At 40.1% G+C, this 24,032-nt stretch overlaps 1 protein-coding gene across 6 annotated transcripts; it reads right to left on the reverse strand.

Moving 5' to 3' along the window:
- Positions 1-11,848: 11,848 nt before the first annotated feature.
- Positions 11,849-19,626, reverse strand: CCDC28A (coiled-coil domain containing 28A). Of its 6 annotated transcripts, none has more exons than XM_069787189.1 (6): positions 19,482-19,626; positions 18,350-18,544; positions 15,499-15,662; positions 14,346-14,500; positions 13,697-13,719; positions 11,849-12,631 (listed from the first exon to the last, which is right to left on the reverse strand). In XM_069787189.1, exons 2-6 carry the CDS (start codon positions 18,505-18,507, stop codon positions 12,577-12,579), a joined length of 555 nt encoding a protein of 184 aa, XP_069643290.1. In that variant the 5' UTR covers positions 18,508-18,544; positions 19,482-19,626; the 3' UTR covers positions 11,849-12,576. The 6 variants fall into 6 exon arrangements, with proteins under 6 accessions (XP_069643290.1, XP_069643292.1, XP_069643291.1 ...); XM_069787191.1 differs by having other exon boundaries at positions 19,415-19,492; XM_069787190.1 differs by lacking the exon at positions 19,482-19,626 and adding an exon at positions 19,331-19,410.
- Between the last annotated feature and the right edge of the window lie 4,406 nt (positions 19,627-24,032).

The raw sequence follows: 24,032 nt of genomic DNA on the forward strand, positions 1-24,032 counted from the left end.
CAGCACTCTACTAAGTGCTGTTGTGCCTTATTTTGCAGATCATCTTGAACTGATAAAAAGCTTGACTTCAGTCTAAGTATGAAAATACAGTATGTATTTCAAGAAAAAGTTCATGAAAGGAATTTATAGGAAGTTGTAATTCAATGTGTTCTATCAGAAAATGCAGAAGTGATGTGCCTCCAACTTTAACTTGTTTTTTTTCTGTTATGTATCCCTGCCTGTGGAAGAAGAGTGCTGCAGTTTACAACAAACCCTTCTCTAGAGCTTCAATCCCATTGTCTTTCACTGCCCTCATGAAGGAACTTAGTTACCTGCTTTCTGATCTGAAGGAACGAAGAGGTCACAGAAGAATCAAGAGGTCCTTTTGCTGTAGAAGGGTACTTGAATATATTCCTTGGTTTGCTCTGCACTTTGTCTTTGAGGATAAAGTAGTGTTGAAGCAAGAAAATTCCTGTGGAAAAGCAGTATTAATTCACATGTCATTTTATCAAAATTAAGAGGCTGATCCATTTTGATTGATATTATTGTTTCCGCCAAGTTGCTTCCATGGGTGGACTCACTAACCAAGAAACATGCTAAAGTTGATAATCTCTTAGAACTTTTCATGCCAAAAGTATCAAATGTTGTTTTGTGAATGGTTTTTCCTGTAGCCTTTTCAGGCAATGGAATCCTTTGAAGTTTTAAAACTTCCTTTTTGCAAATAGCTGTGCATGTGGAATAGTAGGAAAATTTTTGTTCCACTTGTGGAAAAAAATTTTATCCATTGATTTCAGTGGGGTTGCATTTCAACTGTCACAACTCAAGACTGTCCTGATCAGAATTAATACAAAGTGAGTACTGCCAAAAATTGAACTGAAAATAGATATGATGTTGATTCCAAGCTAGAATTTTAGGCTTAAAATTTCGATAAAGATGGCATTATGATGTATTATTTTACATATTATTTTATATTCGTGTCCTCACACTTTAACAGTAAGGATAAGAGAAAAATGGGGGCAAATAGATTGAATGCTGGATCCAAAGGGATGTTGCAACTATGTGTAGCAGTATCTATAGTTGTAGTGCTATTGTCCAACTCAGGTACTCGATACTATGTGCTTAATTATAAGTCTGAATACATATTTTCCTATCTGCCTGATTATGTTAGGTAGGAATAGGGTTGAGATTTAGCAATTTTTATGCTGCATCTACATGTTTGGATGATCAAGCTGGAAACTTCAAACTTAATGAGACTTTTGGTGAATTACGCGGATTTCTGTGTACACCTCACTTGGGCTTATAAATTTACCAACAGACGTGAAATTGTGCATCCTCTTTCTGAGGAAGTCTGTATTTTAAGTGCATTCCTGAAACCTTAAGGTGAAAGTACAGCCTGATGCAAACTCGTAGTAGTACAGTGCATCTAGTTACTGTGAAGTTTCATAAAGTTAATAGTCTTAGTACAAAATTCATTCTTGTTTCATGTGGATTTACAATCTGCTTGTAGTTGTCTCCAGAAAATTTCAGTCCTGACATGGGATCCTGTGGAATCAAACCTTCATTCAAACTAACTCTTCTGTCAAATAAGCTGCGAGAAGTTCGTTTTCATTTCTAGCATGATAAATGTGGGCTTCTGTTGTTGATCTCAACTTTACCCTGCAAACTACTGAGTCTGCAGGATAAAGCATGTTGCTGAAGAAGTTTGTACATGTTTGAAGGGGTAGACTGAACGTAATAATTTGCTTAAGGTCTGGGCTGACTTTACTCTGGAAATGTTTCTGTCAGAATATCTAAGATCTGCCTAGGTTTCACATGAGAACAAAAGAAATTGTTATCCTGTAAAATACAAGCCAAGTTAGTTGGGCTTTTTAAACTTTTAAAAAACAATTTTACAATATAAAAACATTTCCAGCCTGCTTTCTGTTTCTAGACTGGTGCTTAGCATATGTTTGTAGTATTAAGACTAGTTATTCTTTTTCATTCTTGAGTTAGGAGGTAACCCAGTGAGACGTTTCTGGGTTTGCAGTTAAGATCCTCAGGATCTCTATGAATTCAAGACACCTTATAAATGTACAGCTTTGATCTCAGACCTTGTTTGATTTGGTAGCCTATTCAGCCCCTTACTGCTGCTCTGAAAATATTAAGATGCTTATAACTTCTAGCCTGCAGAAAGTAAGAAAAAGACTTTCTCTCAACTAGGCTGCATAGGCTTTCTTGTAAAACCATTGAAAGTTGAAGTAAGTCTGCCAAGGTTACATTTTGAATCAGCCGAATTGCCAGCTTTTAGAACTAAAATAAGAAATGCTTGCTTTTTTTCTTGTTGTTTCTGTGGTTTTTATTTTACGTTAGATTGAAAATCTTGACACAGAGGTTGAAACAATTTTTATTTGTTGCAACGGTAGTCTGAATGGCTTTAACCTGGAATGCTGATTTTCATTTTCTTCTAAGATACCCCTGTTTTCTTTCACAGGTGCATTGCAGTTTTTAGGGTTCCACATAAATGTTTCTTGTATTGGCACACGCTTAACTGTTAGACTGTAATTGTTCTTGTATTTTGAAATGTTCGGTCTTTTCAGTATTTTGGCCTTTGGCTTAGTGCTGCAATATTGCATTGATCATGGTGGTCAGATTATTTGCAAACTACTCTTTCTCTTTCATTTGCTCTGGTCCCAGTCTTCCAGTTTGCAGGACAACTTAGTTTGTTCTTGGTTGTTTCATGTTCTGTTTTTTGTTGTTTTAATACTGTTAAAGACCTATATGTTGGAGGTCTCGTACTAATCTTGGTATTTCTAAATAGGAGGGGGGGAAAGTTATGATCTATTGCAATGATAAACTTTTTGAGATTCACAATTTAGATCTAGCGTCAGCCATTAGAAACATCATGTGGAGTTGTTTTTTTTACTTAGAATAAAGAGATTTACAGCTCTCATGGAAGTGTGCCACAAGTCTCTGTATAAAGCCTTGTTTCAGCAAAGTTCAGTGCTAATATGGAAGTGTGTCATGTCAGGTCTCATTGCAGAATCAGAGCTGCAGTCACGTCTGATATATTAGAGCCCTTGACTTGTGTTAGCTTTTGCTGCTACAGGTTGTCATTAAAGAAAAGAAAAAGAACAACCTTCCAGGGGTAGGGGTGTGAAAAGCCAGCAGTACCAGCAAAATGGGAGTAATGGCTCCCACCTCAGTCCAGTGCCCCAGGCAGTGTGTCCAGTCACTTGAGATAATGGATACTATCTCAGCAGCTATTTTGGGAGATTCTTGCTTACCTGTCCTAGTTGCTGGGGCACACTCAGTTGTAAGATTGTGGTATCAGAGAAGATCACTTGGACATTAACACAACTTCGGATGCTGCTTTCCATGGAATAAAATAAACTTCTTCACAAAATCCAGCAGGATTTTTCACTCTGAGGTTGAATAAAATTTTGGTGCTGTTAACTCAGCAGTGTTAAATTTCTGTAGTGTTAAGGACAAAGAGCTGAAATGCAGCACCACCTTAAGTTTTACTTTGTTCTGATGATGGTTTAAACAACAAAATGATTTTAAAAACATCTTTTTTTTTCTTCTGCTCTGTAGTATCTATAGATGCTTTTCTTTTGATCAGAGGACAAGAACAACAGAGAATTGAAGTCATGGCAAGGATTATTTGTTGTTAAAAGTACACAAATCAAAATTATTTATTCCTTGAGGCATTCAGCTCTGAATTCTGCTTAAAAATTCCAAAATAAAAATGGTCTCTAGGCACCTGCTTAGCAAAAAGTAGCACTTGCTATAGACATAGTGGTATGTGCATTTCTCTGTCTATTTTCCTGGTAGTTTTCATCTTCTACCATTTATAGCAAGATGTATGTTAAAAATATACAGAAAACAATGTAAAATAATTTCACTGCTTATAGACTATATCGGGTGATTTACATGTTCTTACTCATCCTGTGGTTAGTCCTGTGATTCAGAGATATCTTAATTTCTGTGATAGGTTTGAGAATTAAATAGAAACCTTTTTGCATTTAAGTAGGAAATACATTGTTTAAAGTATTTACTTGCATTAAGCTTTTAAAATTATTCATTGGTCTAGTTACTATAGTTTCTGTCAACTTTTTTGACTGGCAGAAGTCTTAAATATGTAAGTGTTAAAATGATTATGATTATAATGATGCCAGTAAAAGCTTTTAAAGTAAGTATTAGCAATGCAATCAAACTTACTGCAGTAACAAACTCCTGAGAAAATGCTTTTAAAGGCTCTGCATCCCCAGCTGTAAGCATCTGAATTCATCCTGCGTGACAGACTTTAGTTACAAGAAGCAAACTTGGCTCATGTATTTTCATGCCTCCTTTTCTTGCAAGAGCTGAATAACAATCTGTGTTTCTCTTTGGCACTGCTCCGGTCTGAGCAGTGTTTATCTGAGAGAGGTGTGAATGTCCTTTAAGAACGTACAGTGAGCCATGAAACATTGATTTGACCGAAACCAGATGTTGAAGCTAAACCCCAAGAACTGGCAGGTAAGTGGACTAACTGACCAGCTGGCCTCTGAGTACATATTATACTGAAGAGAGCGGTACACCTGAAGGCACGCACCAAGTCACGCTCCACACAGGGATAATTACTGAGCTCTGTGTACATAATTGTGTAGAGGGGAAAAAAGCAAATACTAATTGGTTGTCTTTATTAGCCAGCAGTAAGGTGACCGCTTTGTCCACGAACGAGTCAATGTGATACTTAGTTGGATTAGGACCAGATGCAGTCCTTGTCCCAGTACTGTACATAGAGACTCCATGTTGTTTATGTCGAAGAGTTCATGAAAGTGAGCTGTGCTCATCTACTTTCTTTATCTATTTGCATGTGTTAAAAGTGGTTGATGAGGCTTTAACAGCTTGCAGATTCCTAGTCAAAAACTGAAAGGAAATGAGCGAAGTTGTAAGAAAGAGCTAAGCTAGTAACACTATTCTTTTCAAAAAAAGTGTTCCATGTTAATAGTTGGACTCTGTTCACTTTGGGACTTTGAAAACTAAAGCATTTCAAGCAATTGTTTGACTAGTCAAAAACAGACAATGCAAGAAATGTTTTATAAACTGTGTTTTGGGTCAAAATTAAAAATCAGGCTAAAAATTACCAAAACTAAACTGACTCTTTAGGGAACCAAAGAGCATTATAGGCATCTGCAGTTATTCCAGAATCCGAAACCTGCTTAAACAAATTGTAAAGTACACTGTTACTACAGGAAATTAATATTTAATGTATTAAATGTGGTTGGCCTTAATTCCTTAGTAAGTCACTTTTTCAAAACCTAGCTGAGAAGGATCGTTAGGAACAGTATTAATTTAAAACTGATTTTCTTGGCTCTAGGTCATGAACTGCAGCTTTCATTTTTATTGTTCTCAGGATCCAGACATCATGCACTTAGTCTGAGAACAAGACCATCGATCAAAGGATACGTCTGGAGTATGCTATTCATTGGGGAGCAGACAGATGCCTTTTTGAATGTTTAATCATGTTGGTAGTTTTAAAAGGAGAAAAAAGTCTGAGTTTGCTTGCACAGAGATGTTCAGGCTCAGTTTTACTTAAGACCTTTTGTACAGAAAAATGGTGAGAATTGCCAGTTGAGAATCCCTTGCTTGCTTGTTTCCCAGCTCGGCAATATAAGTTCCAGTGCTGCTCTGGCTGGAGTGTTGATTTTTGTACTTGGTCAGTCTTTTATAGACTGACCTAACCAGCAGAAAAAACTTTGTAAGCAACAGCAGGCAGTCTCTGCAAGTCGTTTCTGTATTCAGCAGCTACTTATCACAAGACCCTTCTAATAAGGGTTCCAGTCTAGGGAGAAGAAGAGAGGAATGCCTTGGTATCAGAGCCAGGGACAATCATTTAACTAAACACTGTGTAAATATATATAGCACAACAAAGTTGTTAATATGAGAACAGATACTGAAATAACTAAGTTATTGTTTCCTCCAGGTATTAAGAAATACTGTTTTACTTGCACCAATTTTATCTGACCAAGTTCAATTGACCCCTCACCTAAAGTCTGTTCCAGCTCTTGCTCAGTGTTGTTCACGATTTCCCATCAGCAGACAGGTGTTTAGCCATTTGCAGGAAAGCAGGGACTCAGCACACACAGCAGTTACTTGGGAAGACAAATGCCGTAACCACAAACATCCCCCTCCTTCCTCCTCCTTTCGCTAAGCTTTTATTGCTCAGGTTGGGAATATCCCTTCGGTCAGATGGGATCAGCTTTCCTGGCTGTGTCCTGTCCCAACCTTTTGCCCAACCCCAGCCTACTCGGGTGGGGGAGCCTTTGTCACCTACTCTAGATTTTCCATTGCATCGCTGGAGTGCGATGGCAGCGACGTAAGGTGGTGCCACTACAGCGATGCGATGCAAAATCTAGAGTAGGTGACACCAAAGCATGTACAGGCTCTGCAAGGGACTCTAGCAGTGGCACTGTTGGGTTCCCTCCTTCTGGCATATTCATGCTGCTGCAAACGCATTTATTTTACAGAGCTAAATCTGAAATAAGCTGGAGATTGGAGACAAAAAATAATTTCCCTGATACTGTCCTGCTAGAGAGGGAGCTGCTTTAAAGTTTGCATCTTTTTAATATTTTTCAAACTGTGTAAAGTGGTGTGATGGTCATGTTGGTGTGTTGGATAGTAACAAGAACAACTTCTACTCCGTACTCTATTTGAGGGTGTCCCATTTTTACACACCTTTCAAAATGACACTATAAATCCCTAATTTACTAGAGAAACTTGAAAAAAAACCCTCACCATTTTGAAAATGCATGCTGTAGTGTTGTTTTCCGAGACCCAGCATAATTCATGCTCTAAAAATCTCCTACTGTCACACCCTGCTGCTATTTGTTAGACTGTTTCACTAGGGAGAGTGAGTGAAAGTCAGTAGCACCCTAACCTACAAGGTTACAGCCCTGCTGGGCTGGATTTTTTTCCAGCACACCCAGTTTGGGAGGCTGGACAGTGTTTCTGAAATCCTACTCAAAAAGAGCCTTTGGAGCGGTAATTCTACTCCTGACCCAGCTCACCAGTGGTTCTTTGGCTAAATATGTTTACAGAAGTAATACCGTGCTCTATTGCAACATGTTTTTCATTTGCTATTGAAGACCCAACTTTTCTGGGAGAAAACCCAACTTCATTACCTAATAATGTGGGATTGCAAATTTGTAAGCTTAGGCAGTTCAGTGACTCTGTTTATTTTTACAACATGTCTTAGTGGGTTTGATGGCAGAGAAGGCCTTTTCCAGTGCTGTTGTCATACGGAGAGTGGGGAATTTAAAGACATGCTTCTGATGTTTGTAAACTACAAATTACGGGTAATCATTTTCCTTGTAAATCCACAGTTGGCACACTTTTATCTTCTCCCAAGGTAGGTTTAGCCCAAGGGGCTACAACTTTCAAATGTTTGTGACAAATTACGAAATACCTATCAAGTTTTCCATTTCAGACTAGCAACTTCTTGAGTGCTAGGCTGCTTTGAAGGGACCACTGGTTTTCGTTTGTATGCCCTTCTGAATCCATGGCTGTAGGTTTAAATTAGATCTGCTGAGGTAGTTTCATGAGCTTCTGAGTCAGGACAATTGCTTCAGGCCTGTTGAACTTAAAAGACGTTGCCTTGCCTTAGAAACCAAGTCTGCTACCAACTTTGAATTTCAGTTACATTCTTAGGATAAAGCCCTTCATGGCTTTCACTAAATTAAAGAGGTTGAATTTACATCTACTGCAAGTGCTTCTGGCACAGGAGACAACAACCACTGCTGCATCAGAAGGCAAAGATGTGTCAGCTAGTTAATTAGGATGAAGAGAGAAGTTGAGCTCCTCCATCGAGGGAGGTGTTTGTGCACCAAAAGCCAAATCATATGAGCACAGATATTTGCATTTTTGATGCTGTTGCTTTTGTGCAGTATACACTGTTACCCTTACCAACCATTGCATTCCAGGAGTTGCTTTATATTTTGTGTTGAAATTATCTCCAGTAGCTTGAACATTTAGAGCATTGTTTTTTAAAGAGTGATACAATCACCTTCTCTGCTGCCAGATTAAAAAATATACATCTTTTGTTTCTTCAAAAGCAAAGTTGAAAGGGTGTGATTTGGAGCAGTATTTTTTCTTTCCTGCAAGCTTTTAACAATTTTAAAGAAATTATAAAGTATGATATAGCAATAGTAGCGCATTATCAAGAGCAAAGAAGCAAACATGCAACTAGCATGAAGTCTTTCTAGGTTGGCACCTATAAATTAAAACACGCCAGCTGATCTGCAGCTGTAACAATCGGTAGTCTGTCACAACTCCTTGCTATGAGCCAACTGAAGCCTAGAACTCTGTTCTGCTTTATTGATGCAGGTCTAATAAAAATATCTTCTCTCCATTTATAGTGCAGTTGCTATGTGGGGCCTGCTCTGATGTCTTGTTCCTGCTATCAAATGTTTTACACTGCATGCTGGTTGGTACTTCTGGGCAGTCAATTGAGGATTTGGTATGTGCTCATTCATATTAGATATTTTACCTATTTTTTTATAGTGAGTGAAGAGGGCTGTGATAAAGCCCATGTTTTGTGATGATAGTGAGATGCACAAGGCAGAGATCGCTGACAGTGAATTTAATTATTTGTAATTAAAAAGGAATGAATTTCCAGTATTTCTGGCTAAAACATGTTCTGTGTTAGTAATCCTAAACTGTCTCTGAACTCAGTGTTTGCATATGGACAGAACTGATTCATGTATGTGACATCTGACATGAAGTGCCAGATTCAATCACATGAGGAGTGATGAAATGCAAGTGCATTTAGAAGAAACAACTCTTAACACATAGTAAGCTTGCTTGCATCCTCATGTGCTTTGGGATAGTCTATGCCAAATTTGGCTGTCATCTTCATTTTTAAGAAGTGAGCTCTGTGCCCAGCTTCCCTGTGGTAGATAAGCTCCCTTCTAGAAAACAGCACCCTCAAAGCGCCTGTTACACCTACAGTAATTGGCATTTACAGAAGGGAAAAGCTGGGGAAGTTATCCACGTGAAAACAGGGGGTTTGATGTCTCATAAGAAGCCTGAGACTTTATGCAGGCAAAGTATTTCCACATCTGCTCCTGTCCTAGGGTGAGAGTTGGGTTTTATTGCCTTTTAAGGGAAATGTGTAATCTCCTTCATTTTTTTATGTGAAAGATTAGAGTATAACTCATGCAAAAATCATTAACCTGTGTTTGAAGAAATAAAAAAATTAGAGAATTGAGTGTGTCTGTCTGCTTTGGGAAGCTGAGGAGAGTGAGGTAGCATTTTTAAATTTCTGTAACAAATAGAACTAAAAATGCATAAAGTTTCAGGAGTTGAAGCATATGAAAAATGCTAAGCATCATACACTGATGCTTCAGAATCCCTGTATATACTGTGTTAAAGGTGAAGTACTTTGAATTGCAACGTAACCATGATGAATTGGGATCAATGGGGACACTGAATAGGCATTAACAATCAATATCCAATATAAAATAAGAAGAATGTGACGTAGTTGTGAAGCCTCAGTATGTTGTGTGTGGTTTATACATTGAACTCCACAGTAAATACTCCCAATATCTTACTGATTGAACTAAATTTACAGGTCATGATCCAAATTTAACCAGGCTTTTTTTTTTTTCTTTTTTTTTAAACTTTGCTCTTAGGCCTTTGCTCCTTGCACTGTTGTGTTGCTGTAGTTGTAAAACACAACCTGCTGAACACTTAACAGTATCAGGTCAGTATGCCTCGATAAATTTATGTTTCTGTTCCTTTACACAAATGAGAATTTCAAGATGCAACTCAGCATGGGCATGTTAGTGTTTGTATACATCTGTCACTTTAACAAACTTACTGGAAAAAAAAATCAGTCTTTACCTATTTATGTTGAAACTTATTTTTAGAGTTCAGTACATTTTCTAAATAAAAGATGTCTGCCTTAATATTGTCTTGCTGTTTTCAAAGAAAGAGGCAGTTAATTTAATACTACTGACTCTCATCTCTTCCAAATCCTCTTTTCTTATGAAGGTATCTATTAGCTTTTCTTCTTAATTTTTATTTTCTTTTTTAGTTCATTGAGGTTCCACAGATGTCTCTTGGAGTGAGGTAATCTTACATCAGTGACCCAGGAAAAACCATCTTCTTTCAAACACCGTACCTGTTTTCCTGGCCTAAACTCACACTGATAACATTCAATGTTAATACACTTTTATCTCTATGAACAACTCTTCAGGAAACAAGCTAACAGAAAATGAGTTCATTTTCTGCAGCCACTTATGTACTTCTATAATTACAAGACTGTCCACAAATATGTTACAGTAGATTTTTTTCTTTTCCTGCAAGAGCCTAGAAACGTGATTATTACCACATAGAGAAGCTCAGTTTCTCCAAGATCTTGCTACAAAATTTTCTTGTAGGAATCCAAAAGATAATGAGCATACACCATTAATGGATTGTGTAAAAGATGCAAATTTGTATCCAGGAGATAAGAGAATTTTAATTTATGGATTATTTGCAATTAATGCATTCTTTGTGACTTGTGATTGCCTCTGGTGTTAAGGTGGTTGAAGAAAAAGGTGCCAATTCTTGTATAATTCTAAACAGCTGCTTGAGAAAGGTATTTGTTTATGTCCCTATCTTGAATTATACCTATGCATTATGTACTTGCATGAACTGCTACAGAAATTGAGAGATCAAGACATCCAACAGGCCACGCATTTGTAAGTTACTTGAAATGTGTTTGAAGTCACAAGCCTAAGCTGTTAGATGACAGAACCCAAAAAGGAGTAAGAATTATCTCTACTGTAGAATAGCTTAAACTATGACAACTACTGATGCTGCAATATATGGCACTGGCAATACAGTGCTAGTGAGGGTACAGCTCTCCTCCTGAATCAAAATGAGCTGCAAGAATTGTCATTTTGCTATTATAAACGCAGCTCTGCTAGTGACTTTCACCATCCCAACTAGCCTTGCACCCTTACACCCCTTGAGGCATGAGGCTAAAACATGCTGCTTTTTTCCTTTGATGTTCAGAAGTCTGCACAAAAACAAGGCCATAGTGCTGACAGTGAGAAGTTACTGTGCAGAAAAGGACAACTGCCCAGTTATTGGTTAAAGAGTGGGAAAAAAAAACCCACAACCTTGGGTTCATTTTGTGAGAAGCATGTTGTATTCTAGTTCTCCTGAGCTGTCTTTGGATTTCACATCATCACAGGTACATACCCTGCAGCAGGCTGGGACTTTGGATACTTTTACCAGCATGCACAACTCCTAGAGAATCTCAACAACAAAGGAGGTAAATGATGTAAAGAACAAGAACATCCTGAAGGAAAAGCCCAACTTGGCTCCTTATTGGTTTGTTAATCATTGAGATTTGCCTGATAAGTGAGGCAGGGAATAAAAGAGTTTGAGGCTGAATTTGTAGCCAGAGTACAATGTGGTGTTTAAATGATCTTTCTGTCCCCAGCTGCAGAGTGCAGACTTGGCCCTATGTGTGATTCAGAAAGGAGCTGGAGCTAATGGAATCCACTACTACATCTTGCAGCTGAAGAAGCACCTTCTCAAAAGATGCCAAACAGAAGGCATGTGGCCAGGGAACAAGAGATGCCCACTTTGGGCAGATGAAAGCTTCACTCTCAAGTAGAAGGATAAAGATTTCACTCCTTGCGCAGTTAAGTATACACACTATAGAACCTGAATGTATTACCTAAAAAGCGAGCATAAAATAAATCTAGAACTAAAGGCACAGTTTGATGGACCAGTATAGAAATTTTGGATCTAAAACCAGCCTCATTTTACACTGATACAGAATTTCTTTCTCTGACTGTGAACACAAAGATGATACAAATTAATACCAGACTGTAACATAGGAATGACTACAAAATTGCATATACTGGATTTATTGAACAGTAACTCTTTACCCAATTTTGGAATTTCACAATATTTAATCAAATTGTGTGGACTGCTAGCATGCATGCTAGTTCTTATTTAGTGATATTTTATAATTATTAATGATAATGAAAAAAGTAAACTCTGCAAATATTCAGACCATGCAAGAACTCATATCTTAACACAGCTGAACAGATAGCAACTTCTCTAAATGAAACATCATATATTTAAAATGTTTCACTTTATTAACAATAAATTAATCTGTGGCATCACTGATCAACAAAACACTAAAAGATAAAGTGTACAGATTGTCTACATACTGATCAGAAAGGCAACATCATTGCTACCTTCATAAAAAACAGAGCAATGCTAATGAGCTTATATACATATTTCATTTTCAAGCATATGAACAACACTGTGAGAGAAGAAATACACTTCCACGTTTCCCTAATTTTTCTATTAAATAAGGCAATAATAAAAAGCATAGCATCACAGTAACCTACTTAAAACTCTAGATACTGAGTCCTGACATAATACAGTGCTCAGAGGAATGTGCAAAAATAAACATTTGGATTTGCACTTTGATTCTTCATTGTGTAAAATTAAAAAAAAAAACCAAACCAAACCAAACACAACCACAAAACCACAACTGTTCCAGATTCTGCTGTCAGGAAAAACAAAAGAAAAGCTTCTGGGAGAATCCAAACTGACAAAGCTGTTCTTTCAGCCCGTGGCACTATTTGGAATATCTTGAGCATCTGCTAAATGCAGTTTTTGGCTGAAGAAAACCATTAAGGAATAACATTTCACATATAGATAAGGTATAGATAAGATACTATGTTACACAAAACTATGCTTCGTCCTGTGGCAGGTATGCACCAGTCCAGATGACTTCAGTTCTCAGTCCTATGCTAGTTCTCAACCAGTAGATTAATCTTCCTCAATGAGACTTAAGCATTACATACCTCCAGAATTAGCTAGCAGATCAAGGGGGACAATAGATTATTTTTATCACTATTGTGTGATAGTAACATCCCATTCCACTTGTGTTCTTTATGAGACCTAGCCTTAAACAGCTTTCCACAGACACAGAGAATGTATATACCAGTGCAGTATCTCAAGTCCCAAACCAGAGTCCCACTTGCCTCAATGCATACAAAGTGTGTAAGATCAGAAATAACTAGACTGCAGTATAAACTGAATGTAACACTCCTCAACTGTGTTCTCAGCTTATCAAAAGCATGATGTAAAAGACAAGCCAAGACATTCAACTATCCTCTGGGTGGGCTAAGAGCACACATTTGTTCAATTACCAAAGCTCTGCTGAAGTATTTGACTCAACTGTAGTCTGACCCTAGAAACAAAAAATTAGGTCAGTCCACTATTCAGAGTAAAATCAGTGATAAACAGCTGCACATATTTCTAGAAAAAAAAAGATAATGGGATTCACTTATCAATGGGACAGAACACTCTTCTGAATACTATAAAAGGAATATTACTATGTATGTTTGTTCTAGAGTGTCTCAGCAGGATGCATGAAGAAAGACCTTGCTTCTGAGGGGCTTTGCCATCAACTGCCAACACGCTGTCTGAAGTGGTACACGCTAGCTAAATAAATCGCTGTATTAAAAAAAGGCCTGTAATTAAAAGTCTTAAGATCCAGTCATTTATGTAATGGAAGAACCTAAAATCCATGCTGTATTACACTACTAACTTAAAAGAAAGGATGTTATTGAAGCAATTTGACTCCTCTAAAGACACCAGTTACTGGGGAAATATACTGTAATTTGATTACAGTTAACAATAATTATAATGCAAAATATACATTTAAGGAAAAGGATACATAGATGAATTCAGTTCTTCTAGCTGCAATATAAATGTAGAAAGTATCAGAAATAGCATTTCAGTTAGTCAGATGCAACAATTATGCTGACACGATGAAATAAATACATTAAGACAGTGAAGGAAATCACTAATAGTGTGGGCTGAAATATATGATTTTATTACAAAAGACAAAGCAAACCTGCACTGAGCTAAATCCCAAATTAAACTTACATCTTCTGATCTCAGGAAATGTAAAGATATTTTAACAGTTTTGGTTTTTATGGAAATACACTAGAGAAAGGAAAAACTGAAAGTGTAGAATATACAGATCTAAATTCCTTGTTGTGTGTGGTCTTCCCCAGATGCAGGAGGATGGACCACAGGGAAAATGGCTGTAGTTCCCTGGTACATTGGCTGTCTCTAAACAGGCCTACATCCTCAGACAGCTTACAGCTAGACTGCTCCACTCACCAAAACAAGCAGCAGCCTATCAAAAAAGGAAAACAAGGTACTGTTTTCTAAAACCAAAATGAGGCCAGGGCTTATGTCTTGGGTGATTACAGAACTACTTCTCCTCAACTGTAAATCACTGCCCACCCAGTAGTGTTGTTTTCCTGAGCTGAGTGCTGTGGACAAAGTTCCATATTTTCTGCCTTCCTAGTACTTACATCTGACAGCAGCCTATCTAGGTTGGAGTCACTGGCTAGTTTTCTTTTGTCTTCAGGGAGTTCTTCCAACTCCCCATAGAGCTCCAGATTGAGGCGAGCAAGTTTCTCCTGCATACTCCGCACGTGCTCCATCTGCTCTATGGAACATTCATTTCCTAAAAGGATGAGCAACAGCTTTATCTAAAAGACACCTGATAGAGCAAATGAAGGTGTGAAGATGCAGCTTTTTACATCAGAGAAGAGGAATTTAAACATCAAATTTACAAGTTAATTCACTTCTCAATGATTTTTCCCTGTTTCACTACTGAAATTTCTGTCACCCTGCCTGGTGTTACATTGTGCTGAACTTAAAATAACCACCGAACGTACTAACCTGGTTTTTAGCATATACGTGTTTTTTCTATACTCAGAATTTTTCTCTGATTTAGGAAGGCCCATATGATCATAAATATGATCACAATAAACCTTCTTTCTAATTTTGATAAATCTTGAGGGTTTCTTTCTTGTAACTGATGCTTTATATAATACAAACTTTTCAGGTTCTCTTGTAAAATTGGTGTGGAATTAACATGACATGCTGACCTAACACTAAACTTGCAAAAGCATATATGCATCTTTCTACACACTACAGGGAAAAAATGGAAGCACAAGAGTGTCATGGGTTTTGTTTCTTTTTTTTGAAACCTCCATCAACTGTGAAGTAGTAAGAAGAATAAGATGCTAAGACAGAAGAGTAAGCTGGGTAAAATGCAACTTGCATTGGATTCCATAAAAGTTGTTACCAACAGTCTAAAGAGTTAATATGCTGCAAAATCAGGTGCTAAATACAGTTACTTCTTATTATTCCTATACTGTCATAAATGACTTTAAACTTGGTATCTTAAATCCATAAGCCAAGGTACTGCCTTTGGTATGCCCTGCTGGAAGCAACAATAAAATGGCATTTCAATCATCTCACACCAAAGACAACATTACAATAGGACTACCATTTAAAAATGCAGTAAGATCTATTAAGTTATGTTAAACAACATTTGATATAGCAGAGACCAATATGACAAACTGGCAGTCTGTCTGTACAGCCCATTTCTTTGCAAATGTTACCATCGTATAGCTATAAAAACAATTACTGTACACAGACAATTCATGCACTTACCAAATGCTTGAAGTTTGCCAGAGTGAAAGTCATTCAGGAGACTCAGAAGTCCCCTTTCCATTTCCTGGACATCTGATACATCTGTGAGAAAAGAATGTTGGATTGGTGCTGCCTGTGCCCCTTTTGCTTCGCCTCCTGGAGGTTTGGCTTTCTCTTTTATTACACTGAAAAAAAAAATAAACAAACAAACCAAAAAGATTACTTCCTGCTTTCACTTTAACTGAGAATCTGTAATGTAAGATAAGTGTACATCTGGGCTTTGAAAATGAAATGGAAAAATATACAATAAATATTTCAATCACTTCTTTTAAGTTAAAAAATGGATCACCAGTTTGTCTTAAGAATAAAGAACAACATCACTGTCTTGACAGTTTAATACTGCAAAATGGATTCCAACAATCTGCTTTCCTACTAATAGTGGGAAACATCAATGGAGCACATGTATGTTGTAATGGCCATCTTAATAATCTGAAGAGGACCATTACCCAACAATGGCACACGGGGCATTACCTGTGTAAAATCACCCAACAAGCATGTGCAAATTCTCTTTAAGCCAGGGAGAAAAATCCTCAACAATCGTATGCTCCTATTGTTGCAAACACCTATAGACTACAACCACTGTGGAAAACAATTCGTTACAACCTATACAGGAAGGTGGCCTTGCCTCCAGATAAATTTTCCTAGAGCTCCTTCTTCCCACCTTCAAATAACATCCCAATTTTGTAAAACTCACCATCAAAAACAGTCTCCCAGTACTCCAACACATACCAAATGGTACTAGTCCATGCCCAAACAAATGTTAAGTGTGCTAAAAATTATCTACAGCCCCCTCTGCAACAAAACCATCAAAATTCCTGGATGCCATATATTTTTCTCTAGACATAAAATTTACTCAGAGCACCATGTGCCCATAGAAGCTACATGAATGAAAATGAATAACCATTATAAATCCAAATGAATACACAATAGATATGGAAGCTAAACAGACAACCACCAGTAAGAAGCAGTATATTCCATCTCTGACCCAGAGACAGACAGACAGACCGACTGCATCCTAACCTAGTACAATTCAGGTATGGGGCTGTTTCCATCCCTGATTTGCCCACCCACATGTGCACACAGTCCTTCTCTCACATTGGCATGGCTGCTTCTGCAGCCTTACAGCGAGTTTGTTCAGAACCTGATTCAGTGAAAGATTTGGAGCCTAAAAATTAAAATTTAGAATACTGTGGGATATTTAAAAAAAAAAAAAGTCACAGGCTTAGTAAAGGCTTTATTTAATTAGTGAAGATAACAGGGTTTACAGCATAGTAAGCCCCACCCTTCCCTTGAATACTCCCATGCTCTGCAAGTCATAAATTCTCTCTTTCCTATGGGAAATAATTTTTTTTCCAACCTAACAGCTTCTGTAGTCTATCATATAGACTACATAATAAATATGCTGGAACAACTAATGGTCCAACAATTATCATATCCGGTTCAACTCAGAGCAACACGTCTCAATTTAACTTGGGCTATTTCTGCTTCAATTTCAGACTTAAAGAAAGGTTTGTATGCCAGAAAGGTCACAGATTTTTTCCACCTGTATCTGAAGTTTAATACAATATATTACTGTTCCTGGAAAACTTATTTCATGAGATTATTGCAGATGAAGTGAAAAAATTAGTTAACTACTCCTACTCCACTATCATAACAGCAGTTCATCCTTACATTGTTACGTCAATTACCACTCCTGCTGGGAAAGTTTCAGAAATTGTCTGTATTACCACTGCTTGGTAAGCTTGACTTAACAATTGAGCAAGAATGTCCTTTTACAAAGCTTAAAGCAAAAAGGACGTTTTCTTCTCTAGCCAATATTGTGGGCTACAAGAAATTAATTCCTAGTACATTCCAGAATAGTGTTGAGACTTGAGTAACTGTAGAGCCAGCTGCAGAAACCACCAATTTATAGCATGTTAGTATTTATTAGTATTATTTCCCTCAAAATAGTAACACATTTTTCCTGAAAAATAATGAATTTCTGCAATGTGAAGTCTATACATCAGGTCAATACTGGATCCTTCAAACAGACTATCCGTGCTAAAGACAACAGTTCAGTATTTAAACTTCTGCTCATACTTACAGGTCAATAATCTGCCTTTCTCTAGCTAACGTTTCACTTTAAAAATCCCTCTTCACTAATTTATCTACTGTATCTGCCATGGCCAAGAAATATCTTTTGTAACATGCAGGAAAACTAACATTCTCAAACTGAATTAGATGTATCATCAATAACACACAAACTATTCCAAAATGGTACTTTCTGAAGAGCTGAATACCTCTCTCTGCACATGAGTATGGCCTGGGAGCTACCATGGCCCCCACTCATAGGCCCCCAAAAGCCACCCAGAAATTCCAGTTCAATATACATCCTTCATTTCCTGCCTTCCTTGTCAGTTCCAACCTTGCAGTCAGATAATATTTTATTTGTTCCTCACAGCTGTACATCTGGGGCTCTGCCATCTCCCATATGACACCCACATTTGCCATATTTGATCACCCAGCTCCTGTCTTTCACCCATCATGTCAGGCTATCATCTCTTCAGCTAAATTGTTATGAGTCTACAGCATTGCGTAACATTTTATAAAGCTTACAAGAGTATCGAGCACCTTCCTTTTCTGTAAAACCATTACACTGCATTAAACACAAACTGCTTTGCTAAAAAAGACACATCATCAAAAATTTTCACAAGTCTGAAGCTTGCTCTTTTCATTCTGTCCTAGTCAGTCTAAACACCCTTCAGACTGTCTGAGCATTAGCAGGTTTTTGGCTTTCACTTCCACTAAGCTTTCAAGACACTCCCAAGCTTACCGTTTTAACTTTGGTTTTTGTACTGCAGGCTGTGGTGCGGGATTTGAAAAGGCTGTACTTTTGCTGACCGGCACTGAGTTTTTCTTGGAGTTGGCAACCTGAGCAGGGTGACTGGTAGATGATTTGGGGCTCCTTCTCTTGATTTTCCTTTCTTCCATTTCTTCCAATTTACTGCATCTGGACTAATTTCTTGCCCTCCAAAGGGAAGGAAAAAAAGTAAGAAACATCCATTAAAACTGGCATGTACAATAAGAGCAAGGGAAAAAACAGGTCACAGTGCATGGAAATACAGCTTTATAGTTTCTTTAAAAAGATGAGCAGTCATTCATTTCCTCAAACAAGAGAATCCAGTTTTCAGGAGACGCGGCCCAGGCCTGCCTGATCAGCAAAACGGGCAGGAATTAAAATCTTCTGCATCAGCTTCGGCCGACAGGTACCTCAAAATTATCTCAAGCTTTGCGTCCCATGGATTACTGCTAGAAAACACCGCGACTGCTCAAGTCCACGCCAATCAAAATACCGAGAGACGACGGTGGCACGAGGATGTCGTGATTCATCCTTGCCAAATAACTTCCTCTAAAGGGAGGGGCAATGGCCGTGTCAAAGCTCAGCCGATGCCGAGTTAATTATTGCTGTTAGAGATGCTACTGATGGGTGCTACCCAGTGATACATACGCTAGATGGCTGCTATTACCGGGTGCTACCCAACAACCTCCTGGCCTGGCGAAACGCCTCCTCTGCAATCCACCACCCCGCTGGGGCGGCAGAGGGTGCAGCGCGCACAGCGAGGCGAACCCCGGGACGCCACCGCCGACCCACCGAGGGGCGCTCCCCCGCTCCGGACCCGCCGCCACCTCCCGGAGCAACCACCCCTGCCCCTTGCGACAGACGGCCCCGACCGCAGGCCGCCATTTTATCAGCACGGGGACGCGGCCTGTCACTCCGGAAGGAGGAAGGGGGGGGGAGGACGACCACCCTCACCAGCCACCCTGACGGCGCACGTTAAACGGCCGCCGAAGCGCAGGCCCCGCCCCCCCGCGGCCCCGCCCCCCGGCCGCCCGCTGCCTGTGGGGAGGCCGAGGCCCCGCCCCCGGAGCCGCGCGCGGACCCCCCCGATCTCCCCGGCTCTCACCCCTCCCCCGGCGAAGCGGCAGGCTCAGACCGGCGGGCGGGTCACATGACCGCGCTTGGGGGCGGAGCGGCCCGGCTGCCCTGCGAGATGCATTGTGGGAGTCCCGCCCCCTGCCGGCGGCCCTACTCCCTCGGCGGGCAGGGCGACTACCGTTCCCAGAATCCCCCGCGGCAAGAGGCGGCCGGCTCGGAACGCGCGCAGGCCACCTAAGTCGGCGCCGGGCGGGGCCGAGCCCTTCCCTGCGCATGCGTGAGAGCCGAGCGTCTGCCCGCCCCTCCCCCCCGCGTGCGGGGTGGGGTTGCCGGGCGGAGCCGGAGCAGCCGTTAACGGCTGAAAGGGGCGGGGCCACCGGCCGCCTCCTGCCGCCCTCCAGAGGGGCGGGCGAGCGGGCGCCTTCGTCGGTACAGGTGCTTCCCCTGACGGACGGCCGTCTGCGGCCCCGGTGTCTCCGCGGCGGCGGGAGTCCTCCGCCGCGGGCCGCACCGCCGCCCGGGGGGGGGGGGGCCTCCGATTTGCGCATGCGTGTCAGGCTCGTCACGAAGGCGGCGCTGGCCGTGCTAGGAATGCCGGCGAAACGACAAACTCCCTAGCTCTCAAGCGTGAGAAACGTCAGGGGAGCTGAACGGTTAGAAAAGGGCTTGTCGCCGCCTGGGGAGCCCTGCGTTTCGCGCCCCGTGGGACCTGCAGAGCGGTGTTACCCGCCGAGACACAGACGCTGGAACGTGAATGGGTTCTGTAGGTTTGAGGCGTTGGTTTGGTGCGTGACGGGGTCTCGTCAGTGAGGGGCCCTGTACTCCAGAGGGCAGCGTCGCCTCGCACTCTGGAGCTCTTTAAGCCTCCGCTCTTCCTTACCTTTCCCTTCCCGGCGGCGGAGCTCTCTACTCCGAAGCAGCAGCGGTAGGTGACGGGTCTGGTAGACAAGGAGGACCCACCCTTCTGTCATACAGCTACATCCCCGCGACAGATGTTCCTGGGGGGGCTATCGATCCAAGTTAAATGAGGAGGACCCTGCTGCCACGTTTAGTTTGATGCAGCTCTCTGTCTTTTCCGACCTCAATTCCAGTCCGGAGTACTTGGCTTGCAGGAACTTCATTTTCAAGGCAGGCAGTATTAGCAGGGCGTGCCTACCTAGCCTTAGTAATTAATAAATTCAGCCTGCCCCCCCCCCTTCTTTTTCCCGGTGCCATCGCTATTGTAGAGGAACTCAAACAATTGCATTTCTGGTCATCACTTGTCTCTTCAGTGGTTCCTGTCACTGATGGCTTGGCACATCTTTCCTAGCTGTGGCTGGTAGCTCGAGACGTTTTTCCCCCATGTGACAGTAGTTTGTCGCCTAGAGAGATGAACTTACCAACTACCTCCACAATTTGTCCATCAACTTGAATTTCTTCTACTTGTGATGAGATCCTAGCTTTTAACTGAGGAACATGTTCATAACTGTGTGTTTTCTGATGAAAATTCTCAGACGTTATTCACACACCAGCTGTGAAGGGTGGGTATAATCCACATCACCCAGAGTGAAAACACCAGCCCCAAGCTTTACCAGTCTTTGCATGGGTGTGTGTCGATACAAAGTTATCTCATGGTTTAAGAGGTGCAGCTGGGATGCATCCCTACCTCTGCCTAGACCTTATATGATACCAAAAAATGGGTTCTCCAATTGTACCCTGATCCTGAACTTTCTCATAGATCTTGAATTAGACCCAAGGGGGTCTAGATAGGTGGATATAATAGTGCCTCATCAAGACTTCTGTGGGACATTGCAGTTGTCAGACTCAGTGGCCACTTTGAGCCTGAAAAGGGGTGCTGTCAAAGGGAGATGGCATTTGCAATGACTCTCAGGTGAAGGACAGGGACCAAATGTCCACTGCAGGTCACTCTGCAGTGAACGTAATTCCTTGCAGCAGGACACAGCTTGGGTCTGAGGAGCTGGATCAGTTCTGATACATTACAAAGAGTTTTGTTGCAAGAAAGCTGTACCAGGGATTGACTGACAGTTCACTTATGGGAATAAACAATCTAGGGGTGTTTACATATAAGCCACAAGTATCACAGGAAAAAAGGGGCAAGTGAGAAGAAAGAAAGAAAACTCTGTAACATCAGAGATACCTTAAACAAAAAGGTGGTGGTACAAGACTTAAGGGACAGTTAGAGAAGCAGAAACAGTTGTTTATCATCTTTTTGATTCTTTAATACAAAAGGCTTCTGATGCATAGTTTGGCATGCATTACAGGGAAACAAGAGCTAGCAAAATTCACACAGGCTGTAAGCCAGTCACAAATTCTCAGCCGTAGGGCTGCCCAAGTAGAATCCTCATTCACACACATACATATGCGCATGTGTGTGTGTGTGTATATATATATATATATATGGGGGGGGGCTACAAAAACTGGAAAAAGCAAGATTTACAGACAGGTTTGTGCAGATGTTTGGGAGATTTGTATGCGATAAATACTGTTTCTGCAGGGTAACTTTGGAAATGTTTGTTTTGTGTGCATTCTGCTCACTTCTCACACGCTATATAAGCAAGTAAATGTACCCACCTTGCAGTTTGTATATAGAGGTGTGGTTTGTTTTTTCCCCTGTGATTAATGGTGTTCTGTGCATGCAGAACAAAGCAAAGAGGTTTGACAGGACGGAAGGTGACTAGGTATCCGTTGTTTCTGCCAAAGCAGTTGAAATAGAATGTCTTATGGGCTGTTTTTAAATAAAGGGAAAATCTTTCCATCACTACTATAAGCATTTTTTAAATAAAGTTACTGTTATATTCAGAAAACAGTTGGATTCTGCAGTCAACCCTGCTTCAGTTTAGTATCTCGGTATGAGGGATCAAGTACACTAACTTAGTTACTCTTACAAAAACAGTGTGTGACTTGGCACCCCAGAAAAGACGTACAATCAATTTTAGCACTCAGGTAATGATTTGCTCCAAGTACATTTCTTATCACTGCACACTACATGACATTAGAATTATTATTAAAATGTCTCTGTTACTTCTATATCTGATTTAACAGAGCCTACAAGGGCAGATAATTGGGAAAGCATCAGACTTTATTGTATGTTTTCATAGTGGAAGTTATTTTATAGTGAATAATTAATGCCTTAGGAAAGATAATACTGAGTTAAGAGCATGGTCTTGATTTGATAGGACAAATCCTATTGCAGATAACACTGTTGCCTGGAATCAGATAAAGATATCATACATTCACCAGGGGAAAACAAGTGTGTTTTGGATTATCTCCATGTAGCTGAGCTTTTGCATAATTTTGTATTGTGGTAATGATTCACAGTTCAGAAAATGCTTTTTTCTTCCTTTATAAGGCTTTTTTCTGACAACACCATCAAGCATTACAGTGGTAGCATTTGTGTATACTTGTTGACTGAAGTGCTCCAAGGATAACAGTGTTTTAATAGTAACAATGTTATTGTTAAAGAAGCAAATTAATAAGTTAATTGAATCTGATTTTATTTACCTGTATATCTCCTTACAAACTAGAGGCCCACCTTTGAAGATGCTTTGAAGAAGAACTTCAAAGAAGTTAGTCTGTACTTTGTATTGAGATATGCATGCAAATAAAATCAGATTCTTCTTTCTGAAAACCCTATTCAGTTAACATGAGATGGCAAGTCAGTTCTAAAGGGTTCCAAGACAGTGATGAAAGCATCTAGTTCTTTAGCTTCTATAATTAATCTCAATGTATTTCACAGGGTGGTACCTTGTACTCATGGAAGCATGACATTACTGTAGCATCACCTTCTGAAAAAGAGCGTAGTCTGGGACATACCTGTCCATATGAAGTAAAGTAATTATTTCTGGTTTACGACTAGCAGCATAACAAGGTGCGTGTGTATCTATCAGCCACCTAAATGTGCCAAACAGTGCAGCAAAGTTGAAATGATATATAAAGAAAATTAATTAACACTGGATTAATATAGATGTAGAATCATGTGGGTTAGGCACATGTGTATGCTGCTTTACAGAATGATGACAGATATGCCCTCAAGAAATGTCACTGAAAATGTGTCAACGTGTATACTTACATTGTGTCTGTCTCTATATATACACACACTACAATTTGGCCATCTAAGTGAAGGAATATAAGCATATATAAATATTTAGACTTCTATATTATTACTGATCAGTTTCCGTCTCTCTAACATGAATAGTCCATTGAAGTCAGCACTATTACACAGGAAAGCAAGTAGTTTAAAACCTCCACCAGTATTATGTGTGTATCCAGTGTCAGCTTCCTGCAAAAAATCAATTCTTGGTTAGCTACCAAAACATTAAATATGTGACCTGCTTACAAACTAAACAAATCTTTAGCCAGAACTTGGATGTTGAATAAACCACCTCCTCAGGCCAGCAGCATGGTGATTCGGGCACCCACAACGCAGTAACGAAGGGAGGAAGGAGGGAGAACAGAAGAGACCTGCTGAATCACTTGGAAAGCAGAATCTTTTTGGTTACATGTAAGCCTGCCTCTGAAGTAGGATGGCTGCTCAAAGCTTTTCCCTTCAGTTTGCCCCAGTTTCCTACCATACACCAAC

The sequence above is a fragment of the Haliaeetus albicilla genome, chromosome 7, assembly GCF_947461875.1.
Source record: "Haliaeetus albicilla chromosome 7, bHalAlb1.1, whole genome shotgun sequence".
NCBI lineage: Eukaryota > Metazoa > Chordata > Aves > Accipitriformes > Accipitridae > Haliaeetus > Haliaeetus albicilla.